The sequence below is a fragment of the Propithecus coquereli genome, unplaced genomic scaffold (assembly GCF_000956105.1).
Source record: "Propithecus coquereli isolate 6110/MARCELLA unplaced genomic scaffold, Pcoq_1.0 Scaffold236, whole genome shotgun sequence".
Classification (NCBI taxonomy): Eukaryota; Metazoa; Chordata; class Mammalia; order Primates; family Indriidae; genus Propithecus; species Propithecus coquereli.
In genome coordinates, this window is record NW_012147908.1 from 3,443,082 (window position 1) to 3,458,409 (window position 15,328).

Below are 15,328 nucleotides of genomic sequence, written 5' to 3' on the forward strand. Positions count from 1 at the left end.
GTGCCTGAGTCCCTGTCTGTGGCGCTGACGCTGCCGATGTGCAGGGCGGGGCTGTTGTTCTCTGGGACGAACAGGGTGTAGGAGGTTTGGGTGAAGGCGGGGGCGTTGTCATTGACGTCGGAGACCAGCACGGTTATGTTTTGCTCGGTTTTCATCCTGGGAGTCCCCAAATCGTTGACTGTGATGGTGATGTTATACTCGGCTCTAATCTCTCTGTCTAGCGCCCCTTCTGTTACCAGCCTGTAGAAATTTTCAACTGAAGGTTTCAGCGTAAATGGAACATTGTCCTGAATTGAGCAAACCATTTTTCCGTTTTCCCCGGAGTCTCGGTCTCGAATCCTAAACAGAGCCACTTCTGTCTCAGGGGAGTTTTCTGGAATAGGGCTGGTAAGTGATGAAATGGTTAATTCTGGGGCATTATCGTTAACATCTAGCACCTTAATAGAGACCGAGCATTTTCCAGAAAGTCCCCCGCCATCGGATGCCTCTATATCTAGCTCATATGAGGATATTGTCTCAAAATCTAGTTTTTTAATTAGTCGAATTTCCCCTGAAAGGCTGCTTACTTCAAAAGTTTTGCTTATCTCCTGAGAACTATAAAAAAGAGAGTATGAAATCTCTCCATTTGTCCCGGTGTCTAAATCCCTAGCAGAGACCTTGGCAACTAGGGAGCCTACCGGGCTGTTCTCTGGGACCTGCACCTCGTAGAGCGCCTGCGCAAACTCCGGGGCATTGTCATTGACGTCCACGACCAAGATGCGGATCTGGGAGGTGCCTGAGCGCGGTGGAGAGCCACCATCCAGCGCTGTCAGGGTTAATCTGAGCTCTGCCTGCTGCTCACGATCCAGTTCTTTGTCTAGCACCAGCTCTGGGTATTTGGAGCCATCCCCCCGGGTGCGAGTGGAAACATGGAAATAAGAGTTGAGACCAATATTGTAGTTTTGAATGTTGTTGTTGCCCACATCCAAGTCCTGAGCCTTTTTCAGAGGAAACACGCTTCCAGGAGGGCTAGTCTCTAGGATTTTCAGAACCATTTCTCTTTCAGAAAATTCAGGAGAGTGATCGTTTATGTCTCTCACCAGTAGCTCAGCTCGAAATACTTCCAAAGGTTTTTTCAGTAACACTTGGAAATGCATTACACAGGGCTCAGTGGGGCCGCACAGCTCCTCCCGGTCCAGTTTCTCACTTAGTATCAACTCCCCGGTCTGCAGATCAAGCTGCAAGCGTGGTTCGTTATCCTCAGAGACCACCCGGGCTCCCCGCGCAGATAGCTCCCCCACTCCCAACCCTAGGTCCTTGGCCAGGTTGGCCACAAAAGAGCGGCTCTCTGTTTCCTCCATCACAGAATAGCGACGGGGTTCCCAGCCTGCCATAGCCACTCCCAGTAAAAGAAGGAGAATCAGGACTTGCCTTTGTTTAGGAAAGCACTCCCCTCTGGCCTCCATCTTTCCTTCTGCACACGCCTTTTTAGGAACGGGGTCGAGAACTATCTCAGGGAGTGATGGGACTGACACAGTGATAGATCTCTCAGTTGACAAACTGTCCGGAAAGGCAGGTGAGTAACATTCTCTAGAGACTGACTGGTCCGAGCTCTGCTTACAGGCTTTTCTCTTCAGCTGAAAGAGGTCTGAAGTAAGTAGTTCCGAGCATTTAATGGGTTCTCTTTTGAAGCCTTAGCCTGCAGCGCCACCATGCGTTGTCTTTACTTCAAAACGAATTGCTACAATTGTTCTATTCTCTCATCTATTCTAAAGAGTTTGGAAATTGGGGGAGATAATGTAATCACAAAGTCATGTAATTATAATTTTCATTCCTTTATTCAAAGAAGTGTTATTGATCTCTATGTGCCAGGCTCTGAAATACGTCAGTAAACAACCTAGACATGGTCCCCAGCGTCTATTGTCTGTAGTCTGGGTGGGGTGCTCAGAGGGAAACTGAGAAGTGAAAGAAGACATAAAAGTGATCAATCATCTTGCAGAAACTAATAACATATAGCCATGTGATTTCTTAAAATTCTCTCTGCAAAAAAGAACTAATTCCTCTATATTTCTTTCAAATTCTAGGCAGTCTACGTACTAGAATTGTGGCCCCTATTGGTCGAATTACATCAAGGAAAAAGCAACAAGTTCATTCCAATGTGGTATCCTCTCTACATAAAGTCAGAGAGTTTCGATTTTATGAAACTTTCAAACTGTGGGAAAATGCGTGAGGGCACTTCCTATATGTCTGATCCTGTTTTTTCGCCCTAGCATTTATTACCATCTGACATAGTATAGATGTACATACTTGTTTCTCTTCTGTGTCACACCTGAGTGTTTGTTTTGTTCACTGCTGCATATCCAACATCTAAAATAATCCCTGGCACAGAGTAGATAGTCAACAAATATTTCTTGAATAGATCCATTAATAAATCCAAATTAATTTAATAACTTCTGACATGGAGGTTCTCCTCCTACACAGAAGTCCCCTCTTTTGCTGGGATCCCAGTTTTTTATGTAACCTGGATAAACGAGACAGCATATTCTCAAGTAGCTATTTTCTATGCTCTTTTGAATTTGAAATAGCTCAGAATGATCTAAAATGTCCTTTAATTAATGGCAAAATACCCTGGCTCCCCCTAAGCAAAAGGATATATTATAAAAAGAAAGAACAAAGCAACCAGCTTATGGTGATCCTAAAAATAAGGAATACATCTCTTGTAGACACACATTTTACATTGTCAATGTTATTTTATACTAATGCTATTATGATACTAATGATATTCAAACTATTTCTTATATAGTAAAATTTTCTTAGAATTTGTACTAAACACTGCAAAGCCTGTACCATTGGAAAGACCTTTCAATTCTTCTCAAAACTGTATATTCTAACAAAATCTTCTGCATGTCCCTTACAAACTATTAATATTTTACAACCTTTTTGATTCCTGATTATATTAATATGAAAAGCCACAATAAAAACTCAAATTAATAGTAAGGAAGGTCTAACTTACTAACCAAGAATATCTAACATGCTTTTGACAACAACAAAAAAACTCACTTAGCTATCTTAATTAGAGGGAAATTTATTAACAGAGCACATATTTGTCTCTAAAAACCCGAGGAGAAAGCAGACTTGGGAAGGACTGGAAGATCTACAACAGGAAAATTTACAATAAGGTCACTCTTTTGGCATCTCCTTTTTTTCTTGTCTCTCTTGGTAGATAGACTTTCTGTACTTCTTTCCATATATTTAGCCAAACATGACACCACTTTCTTGTTAAGTTCCTAACAGAGAGACTATATCTGGTTTCTAAAGCTATTTTCTTAAATAGAGAGAATCAGATTGGACCAACTTGGATGAGAAATATTTAATTGTCTAAAATCAGAGAGACAGAGACAGAGAGAGATGGGTCATATAAAATGAATCTGGCCGCAACAGTACACCTCTGCTAACGACAGGAGAAGTTTCCAGAAAAAGATGAAGTGGGCTAGACAGACACTAGAAAAGGGATCTATTGTTTAAAAATCTTAAAATAATCTAATAGTCATTCAATGATACTCATATATATTTTATACTGAAGATTGTTACAAAGAGCACAAAAATCTTTAAGTCTGGGAGAAACTGCAGGCTTTCCCATTTAATATTATTGTGAAACAAAAGCATGCAATTTTTGCAGACATTTCTCCATTGAAACTTCTACACAGGTAAGCGTCATATCAAATTAAACAGAAGGTATACTAATAGCTCATTATATTTATTATCATCTTTGTCTTCTAAGCATCAAAAATATAGAAAAAAATTCTGGACAATCAAAGAGAGAATGGGGCTAAGGTTATCTTCAGATCAAGAGCCTGTGATGTTGAATGGTTGATAATTTGAACAAATATTCATGACTTTTCAGTACGGAGAAAGAATAAAAGGAGACTAAACATGAAGATATAATCAAAGAAAATTTCTAATCTCCTAACTAGGAAAATGAAGTCAGCAAAAAACAAAGAAATTCTATATGGACCAACAAACAAAACGTAAAGGAAATATAGTATATTGAGAAATAACTAACCTTTATCCTGAATATTCTGAAAACTCAACAGATTTCAAATTAAATCCAAAACCCTTTACAAAGTTGAACTTTTCCTCCATGTCATTCATAGCACCGTCATGCCTGGGCATAACAGACTTCACGAACTTGAACTCGCTGGTCCCTAAACCTTCCCTCAGACACACCTCATACTGGTGACTCTGGGACAAGGTCCTGGTGCCACTGATGTCCCCCAAGTGGCCCGGAAAGCGGTCCTCAGGCACCCAGCAGCGACCCCCCGAGGCCGCCCTGTCCCTCCTGCACAGCCGCACCGCCACGAACAGCAGCACCGAGAAGAGGAAGAGCGAGGACACCGACGCCAAGGCGAGACCAGGTAGACGGTGAGCGAGTCGGCCTGGGCCTGGTCCGGGGCCGCTTCCGGGAGCGGCAGGTAGGGCTGGGAGAAGCCATCCACCAGGAGCACGTGCAGCGTGACGCTGGCAGACAGCGGACGCTCGCCATTGTCCTTCACCAGCACCAGCAGCCTGTGCTTGGCCGCGTCGCGCTCGCTCAGCGGCCTGGCGGTGCGCACCTCGCCGTTGTGCGCCCACACGGCGAACAGCCCGGGCTCCGTGGCCTTGAGCAGCTGGAACGACAGCCAGGCGTTCTGGCCCGAGTCGCCGTCCACCGCCACCACCTTGGTCACCAGGTAGCCGGCCTCGGCCGCCCTGGGCACCAGCTCGGTGCAGGGCGCAGAGCCGTTCTGCAGCGGGTACAGCACGAAGGGCGAGTTGTCGTTGTCGTCCACCACCACCACGCGCACCAGCGCCTCGCTGCTCAGCGCGGGGGCGCCTCGGTCTGTGGCGCCCAGCGGAACTCGAACGCCCGCAGGGCCTCGTAGTCCAGCGACCTCAGGGCGAACAGGTGCCCGTTGTCCGCGTTGATGGAGACCAGGGAGGCGAGGGGCAGGTGCGGGTCCTGGGGCGGCAGCAGCGAGTAGGTGACCTGGGCGTTGGTGCCTGAGTCCCTGTCTGTGGCGCTGACGCTGCCGATGTGCAGGGCGGGGCTGTTGTTCTCTGGGACCAACAGGGTGTAGGAGGTTTGAGTGAAGGCGGGGGCGTTGTCATTGACGTCGGAGACCAGCACGGTTATGTTTTGCTCGGTTTTCAGCCTCGGGGTCCCCAAGTCAGTGACCGTGATCGTGATGTTATACTCGGCTCTAATCTCTCTGTCCAGCTCTCCCTTTGTTACCAGCCTGTAGAAATTCTCAACGGAAGGTTTCAGCACGAACGGAAGATCATCCTGAATTGAGCAAACCATCTTTCCGTTTTCCCCGGAATCTCGATCTTGAATACTGAAAAGAGCTACCGTGAGCTCAGGAGAATTTTCGGGGATGTGGTTTAGGACTGAAACCATGGTCAGTTCTGGGACATTATCATTGATATCCACCACCTGTATTATGACAGTGCATTTTCCAGAAAGACCTGTCCCATCAGAGGCTTTAATATCCATCTCATATGACTCAATTTTTTCAAAATCTAATTTTCTAATTATTTTAATTTCTCCCGTTAGTTCATTAAGTGCAAATGTCTTGACGATCTCTTCATCACTATAAAAAAATGAGTAAAATATTTCACCATTTATTCCCGTGTCTAAATCTCTAGCAGAAACAGTGGCAACAAGGGATTCAAGGGGACTATTTTCTGAGATCTGCACTTGATAGAGTGGCTGTGCAAACTCAGGGGCGTTGTCATTGATGTCCAAGATATCAATGAGGACCAGGGCGGTCCCACTTTTGGGAGGAGCTCCGCCATCTACTGCCATGAGAGTTAACCTGAGCTCAGTCTGCTCCTCTCGGTCTAGGGATTTGTCCAGAACCAACTCCGGGTATTTCCTGCCCTCACTACCGTTGTGGGTGAGAACATGGAAATGGGAGGTGGGGTAGATGGTGTAGTTTTGAATGTTATTAATGCCGACATCCAAGTCTTGTGCATTTTTTAGGGGAAACACAGTTCCTGGAGGAGTATTTTCCATGATTTTCAAAATCATTTCTGCTTCTGGGAACACGGGGGAATTGTCATTTATGTCACTAACCAAAAGTTTAAACTTATATACCTCCAAAGGTTCTTCCAGCAACACCTGGAAATGCAGCACACAAGGCTCAGCAGAGCCACATAGTTCTTCCCGATCCAGTTTTTCATTTACTTGCAGATCTCCGGTATGAAGGTTTAGCTGAAAATGGTTTTTGTCATTGTTAAAAATTACCCGAGCCCTCCGCCAGGACATCTCTCTTACCCCTAGCCCTAGATCCTTTGCTAGATTGGCCACAAAAGAACCGCTCTCTGTTTCTTCTGTTACAGTATAACCTCTCCGCTCCGCCCAAGTCTGAGACAGCATAACAAAGAGAAGCAGAACTTGCCTTGGTCTAGGAAAGCGCTCCTTTTCAGCCTCCATTTCTCCAACACCAAAAGCCATTAAGATCTGGATGTCTGTTCTGGGTCTGTAGAGAATCTTTGGAAATCAATCCTTGCCGCAACGCAATTTTCAATTAAGAAAGCCTCTTCTCTTTGGTGGATTTCATTATGGCTGCCAGAATAGTAACCAGAACAGTAACCAGGCGCAAGTCCCTTTTTCAGCAGCCTTAGCTTATAGCGCCACCACGCGTTGTACTTGAACCTGGTTTACTAAATATCGAACAAAACATGTATTCTTACTTAGATTTATGCAAATAAAACAAAACACAACACCACGGATTATATATATGGGGAGGTTTATAAATTAAAATGGTAACTTCTAGTTTTCTGTGAGATTATGAATGTGGAAATGATGCCAGACACTTTGGGAAATTATGCGAATGCAAAGTTAACTATATTTATTCATTTATTCAACAAATACTTATTGATTTCATATTATACATCAGGCACTGCACTAAGTGCTGGGAACAAAAATACCTTCTCTGACCTCATGGAACTTACGATATGATATCAACTATATTGCACAGTAAGTGCTTCAGGAAAATTGAGTAGAAAAAGGTATGTAGTTATCAGTCTATTAAAGAAAGAATATACACCATGAAACTCTTAACTCACTGCTAGCACAGTAGATAAAGAGATTCATTCCCATGTTTCATGAGTACAAACTTAAGTAATAGACCAGCTAGAACTAGTTTATTATGCAAACTAAATAGATAAGTTTAGGGAGTTGTGAATAACTTATTTGTAAATACTGTCTAAGAACTTTTCTAAATTTGTTATATTGATTTGTTACATTATCTAAAATAATTTGTAAAGAGCATCTACATCTATTACTAAAACTAAGATCCACACACATAGAAGCTGAGATTTACTGAGATCTTGAAGAAGAAATAGCCAAAGATAAAGGCCAAAGTTAAAATAAAAAGTAAAGTGCAGGTGAAAATAAGTTATATCCATTTGAAACAGCAGATTAATTTACAACTAGGAAAGATCTCAACTCATTTTTAGTGAGCAACTCATATATCTCTTATGGACATCTTGGGATCCGGGTATCCTAGTATGGAATTGAAATTCTCCTACTTTTAAAGAGGAGGAATACATCTTGGAGGAAGAGATCTGGAGTCTTCCCAATGACACCAATTTTAGCCGATGTTTTTATAACAATGTTTAAATAATATATATTATCATATATTCTGGCATTCTAATTACCTGACTAACTGGAAAAACAGCTTGGGCCAAGTGTAAGAATTATATTTCATATTGGTTTAATTCTATTAAGGTAACAATTACTCAAATCAACATCCTATTTTAGAATATTTTCTTCTCCACAGTGAAATAAATTTGATTAATAAACTTTCAATATATGATAACATGTTTCTCACATTTAAAAATTTGATGAACAATTTTCTTGTAGAAAGGATATTGGTCATGGATCCAAATTCTTTATTGTGGAATTAATTGTCCAAGAAAATGTGCCTTGAATGTCCATGCATTTTAAAATATTAATGAGATAGAAACCAGTACCTATGTCAGTAAGCTAATGGATCAAAGTTAGTTTTTCATTCTCATCTTTTATCTCTCATACAAATTTTATCCTTTTTAAGATCTAAACTCCTAGGCTTGACAGGAACTTAGAATTTTCTCATGAGGCTTTCTAGTAATAGAGTATGTGTCAATCAAATAATGTTTATTACTAAAACTAAAATCACAAATCAGTCCACATGATATATAAATTAGGATTATTTATAGAGCCAGATGATTTTACATTAAACAATAAATTAATTCTGTTCTCACTGAACTCAGCAAATAATTTTTAAAAGAAAGAGTCTGCTAAGGAGGCTATGATGATCCTGAGAATAGGTACAGACACCCCAAAACATAATAATTTCAGTGTTACTTTAAAAAAATAATCCTGGGATAAATAATATAATAGAGGGAAACTCGTGTTAACAAGACATTTCATAAAACCCTTTGGGGCATTTATTTGTTGAAAGAACTCATAAATTACTTACAAATTTAAATTTTGTTACATAAGCCTCTAATGTAGATTAGTTATCTCTAAGCTTATACATCTTGTATTTCATTCATTAAGTTAATATTGGAAACATGCAATATAAGACCAGGATTAGAAGGTATAGAGGCTAATTGAGTACTCAAGGTTGTACATATCTTTCAAGTCTCTTTTGATTACAAGAAATTCCCCTTCAAGACAGATTAAATAAAAAAATTTTATTTTTCAACACATGAACTTTGGGAGAAGAAAAAAAGAAATTTTACTATTAAGAAACCCTGTAGTCTTACTGTAGAACCCAAGGGCAATTAGACATTGGGTAGTTAGGAGGAACTGGAATCAGGAACCGACAGGTCTAGAACCGAGTAGCTATCTTAGTCTCTACTGTTTTCTAGGCTTCTGCCTCCTCCACTCTCTATTCCTTCTCACATTTACTCTTTCCTTCTGGTCCTCTCTCCCTCCTTTCCTTTCTATCTAGAAGCCATTCACTGCTTCCAGACTATACAGATATAAACATGGCTACCTCAGCTCATGCTTAACATTTATTCAAGAGGAAAAAATAGATGAACTACAGTATTTTAATCACAAACTTAGGTGGTTGGATAATGTGGTTATTACAGCTTTAATCAGGAGTCTAACGCTGGATCAATAAAAATGGCTAAGAAAGGCAAAAAAAAAAGTGGAATAAATATCTCAGTAATGATCAGCTCTCTTGGGTAGTACAGAGAAGTCCTCAGACAACAAAAGAACATGGGTTGGATATTTGTGTGTATGTGTGTGTGTGTGTGTGTATCTTAAATCCAAAGATGATTTTGAATTTATTTTAATAAAACAACATCTTCACAAATATTTATGAAGAAAAATACCTAAGTGCAGAAAAAAATTCTCCGCAATATTTGTCAGGAAAGTAGAATGGAAAGATTGATTATACTTTTTTAGAAAAACCTAAATTAGATAAGATTTAAACACCAACCTAATCAGATAACAAGCAATTATGTTTTCATTCATATCATGCATTTCCCTCTATAATAATACTGTCAACCATATAAAAATGTTTTGGTGAGAGGATCCACAGGCAGAAAACTGAGAAAATATGAATGAGCCCAGTGTGCAATTAAATTTGATGGGAAAATGATGGATAAGCCAATACATGATTTGAGGTTGCATTTTGGAACAAAGACTAAGCAAATCCCTGCTCCTTTAATTTTTTCACAGTTAATATAAAGAATAGGAGAAAATAGATAAAAATTTTTGAACTTTCTGAAAACTCTTAAGTTAAATGAAGTTACCCAAAATGAAGAACTATACATGACAATGAATACAATTTGAAAGAAATTTACACTCATTCTAAAAGTTCCGCATCATAATCAGATCCTTAATTGAACTCAACCAGTTCAGAAAGGTGGGGCTTTCTCCGCTTCATTGCCCTGGGGCGGGAGGTTGAAGATAACCGGCTTCAGGAACTTAAACTCGCTGGCCTCCGAGCCTCCAGTCAAACAAACCTCATACTGGTAGCTCTGAGACAGGGTCTCCGTGCCGCTTAGATCTACCAGGTGGCCAGGAAAGCGGCCCTCAGGCACCGAGCAGCGACCCCCCGAGGCCGCCCTGTCCCTCCTGCACAGCCGCACCGCCACGAACAGCAGCACCGAGAAGAGGAAGAGCGAGGACACCGAGGCCAAGGCGATGACCAAGTAGACGGTGAGCGAGTCGGCCTGGGCCTGGTCCGGGGCCGCTTCCGGGAGCGGCAGGTAGGGCTGGGAGAAGCCATCCACCAGGAGCACGTGCAGCGTGACGCTGGCAGACAGCGGACGCTCGCCATTGTCCTTCACCAGCACCAGCAGCCTGTGCTTGGCCGCGTCGCGCTCGCTCAGCGGCCTGGCGGTGCGCACCTCGCCGTTGTGCGCCCACACGGCGAACAGCCCGGGCTCCGTGGCCTTGAGCAGCTGGAACGACAGCCAGGCGTTCTGGCCCGAGTCGCCGTCCACCGCCACCACCTTGGTCACCAGGTAGCCGGCCTCGGCCGCCCTGGGCACCAGCTCGGTGCAGGGCGCGGAGCCGTTCTGCAGCGGGTACAGCACGAAGGGCGAGTTGTCGTTGTCGTCCACCACCACCACGCGCACCAGCGCCTCGCTGCTCAGCGCGGGGGCGCCTCGGTCTGTAGCGCCCACGCGGAACTCGAACGCCCGCAGGGCCTCGTAGTCCAGCGACCTCAGGGCGAACAGCTGTCCGTTGTCCGCGTTGATGGAGACCAGGGAGGCGAGGGGCAGGTGCGGGTCCTGGGGCGGCAGCAGCGAGTAGGTGACCTGGGCGTTGGTGCCTGAGTCCCTGTCTGTGGCGCTGACGCTGCCGATGTGCAGGGCGGGGCTGTTGTTCTCTGGGACGAACAGGGTGTAGGAGGTTTGGGTGAACGTGGGTGTGTTATCATTAACATCAGAGACCAGCACGGTTATGTTTAGCTCCGTTTTCAGCCTAGGCGTCCCCAAATCGGTGACAGCGATGGTGATGTTATATTCGGTTCTCATCTCTCTGTCCATTGGGCGCTCTGTTGTCAGGGTGTAGAAATTCTTGAAAGTAGGCTTTAAGAGAAAGGGGAGGTTGTCCTGAATTGAGCAAACCATTCTCCCGTTGTCTCCAGTGTCTTGATCTCTTACGCTGAAAACAGCGACCACCACCTCAGGTGATGAGTTTTCCGGTATGGGGCTGGTAAGAGATGTCATGGCTATTTCTGGTGGGTTGTCATTCACATCTACAACCCGAACTAAAATGGTTGATTTTCCAGAAAGGCTCCCACTGTCAATGGCCTGAATATTTATGATATAAGATGGAATTATCTCAAAATCTAGAAGTGCTTTTAAATGGACTTCACCAGAAATTGGATGGATTTCAAATGTTTTCCTCACGTCTCTGGAGACGTGGGAAAATGAATAAGATATTTCTCCATATGATCCTGCATCTAAATCTGTAGCGGACACCTGAATGATCAAGGAATCCACAGGGCTGTTCTCTGGTACCTGAACCTCGTAGACCGGCTTCTCAAATTTGGGTGCGTTGTCATTGATATCCAGGACCACAACGCGAATCAGTGTGGTCCCGGACCTGGGCGGAGACCCGCCATCCAAGGCTGTCAGCGTTAAACTAAGCTCAGGCTGCTTTTCTCGATCCAGAGATTGGTCCAGTACCAGCTCTGGGTATTTTCCGCCCTCATCACTGTCTTGTAATTTAAGGTGGAAATGGGAATTGGGGCTTATTGTATAGTTTTGGACACTATTCTTTCCTACATCCAAGTCCTGAGCACTATCCATTTGGAATGAAGTTCCTGGAGTAGCACCTTCTGAGATTTTTAGAAGTACATGTTTATCTAGGAACGTGGGAGTGTGATCATTTATGTCTTTGACTGAAAGCTCAGCCCGAAAAAATTGCAGAGGATTTTCAAATAATACCTGGAAATGCAACATACATGGCTCGGTGAGATGGCAAAGTGACTCCCGGTCGAGTTGCTCATTTAAGACCAAGTTGCCAGTCTGCTGATCCAACCGCAAATATGGTTTATAGTCGTCAAAGATAACTCTGGCCCCCCGTGCAGCCAGGTCTTCTATATCCAAACCCATGTCTTTCACCACGTTGGCTATAAAGGTGCCAATCTCTGTTTCCTCTTCCACAGAATATCTCCAAGTCTCAGAACACACCAAAGACCCACCCAGGAAAACAAAGAAAAGCAGCACTTGCCTTATCTGCTGAGCTCTTCCCTCTCCCGGCTCCATGACTCCTTAGCCAAATGTCTTTCTGCAGAAACGTTTCCACTCAGTCTCTAGCAGCTCTGGGAGTTGCACCTCTTATCTATCAGCTTGGACCTCTGGGAGTCTATAAATTTGTAATCCTGTTGCAAGGGTGTTCTTGGTGCCCTACGTTTTTGTTGAAAGCCTCTTTTCTCCTGTTTTTCCAGCGCTCTCAGTTCCACTGGTTAAAGGAAACCAGAGCATATACTGTTACAAAAGTCCCCCATCTTATCCTGCAGCGCCACCATGCGACTCTGAAGATTTTCAGGATTGAGACAAAATATTAATTTATCTTGTGTGTTCGTTGGTAAACGTAAATTGTATTTTCTCCTCCTATGTGTATTTTCTTTTCCGAGTTGCATTTTGAGACAGAATATTAACTTATTTTGTGTGTTTGTTGATAAATTTAAATATTTTCTCCTCATATATGCCTCTTTTTTTTTATTTCAGCATAATACGGGGATACAAATGTTTAGTTGCATTTTTGTGTGTGTGTGATATGTGATGCTATTACCATTCAGTCATTAACCACAATCTCCTAGAGCTATAGTGGATGTAAAAAGCATGTTTAACATATAGTCCCTGTCTCAAATAAATTGTGAACTCTCTGTGAAGCCAATATATAAAACAACTAAAGATTGTTAAGTGTACTCTTGCATGTAAGCAATAGGTTTTTAGGAGAATTGGAGATGTGAACTAGAAGTCTTAGCTCTAACTATCAGCAAATACTCTTAGAAAAGATAAGAATGAGATTATGTACTTGAAACTGAAGCTGGTAGATGCAAATAGTTGTTTTGGGAAGGTTGGACATTTCAGGCTGGATAAATCATACCATTTATTTAGGAATACTCAGTAGGAGATTTACCTAGCAGGAATAGAAAATAAATTCTCAGTAGTAGTGAATAAAGTAAAATAAGTATAGTTTCTGACAACATAAAAAAAAGTTAAACAAACTAGACTCCACCTTAGTTTTGAAACTGCATTCACCATTTTGCAGACCTAGGCTTTCCAGAGGCACAGTTCTAAATATTTTATTTATCTATTTATTAATTAGTTCAGCAACTATTTATTGAGAACACACTTTGTTCTAGGAATGGTGATTAGTATTAGGGATAGAATGGTAAACAGAAAGACATAGTTCCTGCCATAAAAGAGAAAGACAGAAAAATGATCACGCATTTAAAATAGAGCATAATGAATGCTATGGTAGGGAAAGTACATGCTACTATAAGAGCATGGATGAGGATCATCTAATAAGAATTTGGAAGTACAGGACAAAGTTTTCTGGAGAAAGTATATTTTAAATTGATACATGAAAAATGAGTAGGAGCAATCCAAACCAAATTTGGGCATGAAATAAAATTTTTCAGGCAAACTAAAAACATGATTGCACAAATCCTAAATGAGAGAAGTGTTTTAGAGGAACTTAAATAAGATCAATATGGCTGAGACATAGAGCTAGAGGAGAGAAATGGTAAGTGTTAAAATTGGAAAGATAAGCAAATATTTTGTAAGCCATGCCAAGGCATTCAGACTTTACACCAGTAGAAATGCGAGATTGTGAAAGGGTTCTAAATAGAAACATGACATGATCATGTTTTTATTTTTTCAAAAGATCATCCTGTTTCAGAGTTGAGAAAAATTAGACAGGAGTAAGATTAATGGCCATAGACTGATTAGAAATGATTGCAGTAACATAGGTAAGAGATGATATTGGCTTCTACTAGAAATGCAGTAATGGGGTTGTAGTAGAATGATAAAATAATAAAGGATGTGGTTATAGAGTAGGCAGAGAATAGAGGGAATGGGACAAGAAGGAATAAAAGTAAATGTACTTTGTTTTCAGGCTTAAGCAACTGAGTGCGTGTTAATGCTATTAACTGATAGAGTAAACACAGGATGAGGAGAAGGGAGAGGAACAGATACGGACCTGGAGAAGATATGTTTAGTTTTTGAGGAAGAAAAAATTGTCACAAAACATGTTGAGTTAGCATACATATAGATAGTTATATAAAGTATCTTCTATTACATAAATGAAGTTGAGGAAAGAGGTTTGGTCTGTAGAGACACATTTGGGATTTATTGATATAAATGATGGTTGAAGCCCTTCAAGAAAAGACAGTAAATCATAGATTTAAAAAAGTATGTTTGAATTTGTGATTTCAGAGATGATGCGCTCTCAGAAACTGCCATTTCCTGAGAGTATCCATAGTCACAAGTGACTAGACTAGAGGAGATGTGAATGTCATTAGAGAGGAAAAGGGCTAGAAACAGAGATAGGTCAAACTCCTGGACACAGAATTGTAGCAAGGAATGGGCAAAGAGGAAAATTTTAAGAAGTTATATTTGAGAGATAAAAGGTCTTTATACCACTTCTTTCCTGTGATCTTGATTAATTTAATATTAGACTGATATCAAGTTGATTTTATTCTCCTATTTGGTGACTCTTAGACACTTTAGGTAAGAAAGGTTTACTAATTTCTTTAAGCACATTAAAGATATCTCACTTTCTATTATTAACATTTTCCATTACGGCTGTTGAGAAACATGGAGCATACCTGTCAGTCTAACTGTCAGGTGTTTGGGGTTAAATGTTTTTCCTATGGCTTTAAAAAAATTATCTTTGTCTTTGGTTTTCTGAAATTTTGCTATGATGTTTCTAGACATGAATATCTTTTTAATTTATCACGTTAGGTTTATTTAGATCTTTTAAATCTGTTTATCAATGGCTCATCAATTCTGGAAATTTTCTAATCATTGTTTCTTTAAATATTGCTCCTGATCTAATCTTTCTCATTTCTCTTTCTGTGATTCTGGTTAAATATATGTTAAATATATTTACTCATTCCTATGGTTCCAATTATCTCCCCTGTATTTTTTATTTTATTAACTTTCCAAACTGCATCTTGAATAAATTACATTGTAACCCATCTTTCACTTCACTAATTCTTGGTTTAGTTGTATCTAATTTTCTATTAAACATTTATTCAGTTTTAAATTTTGATTATCAAATTTTTCATTTCTAGGAGATCTGTTTTCTTCTTTTCTAATCTGTCAAATTTTATAG

General features: G+C 41.3%; 3 protein-coding genes across 3 annotated transcripts in view; all 3 read right to left on the reverse strand.

Annotated features, from left to right (window-relative positions):
* LOC105811545 (protocadherin beta-15-like) overlaps positions 1–1,445 on the reverse strand; it is a 2,330-nt gene extending 885 nt beyond the window's left edge. The window contains exon 1 of the mRNA XM_012645786.1: positions 5–1,445. Within this exon, the coding sequence (XP_012501240.1) occupies positions 5–1,445 (1,441 nt within the window). The remainder of the gene's footprint in view (positions 1–4) is intronic.
* A 2,599-nt stretch (positions 1,446–4,044) lies between these two features.
* Positions 4,045–6,454, reverse strand: LOC105811546 (protocadherin beta-15-like). Its single transcript, XM_012645787.1, is given in 3 exon segments — positions 4,045–4,388; positions 4,391–4,870; positions 4,873–6,454. Coding segments are annotated over 3 exon segments (2,406 nt in total).
* Positions 6,455–9,879: 3,425 nt separating this feature from the next.
* On the reverse strand, positions 9,880–12,246 carry LOC105811567 (protocadherin beta-18). Its single transcript, XM_012645817.1, has one exon. The coding sequence runs from the start codon at positions 12,244–12,246 to the stop codon at positions 9,880–9,882; it is 2,367 nt and encodes a 788-aa protein (XP_012501271.1).
* Between the last annotated feature and the right edge of the window lie 3,082 nt (positions 12,247–15,328).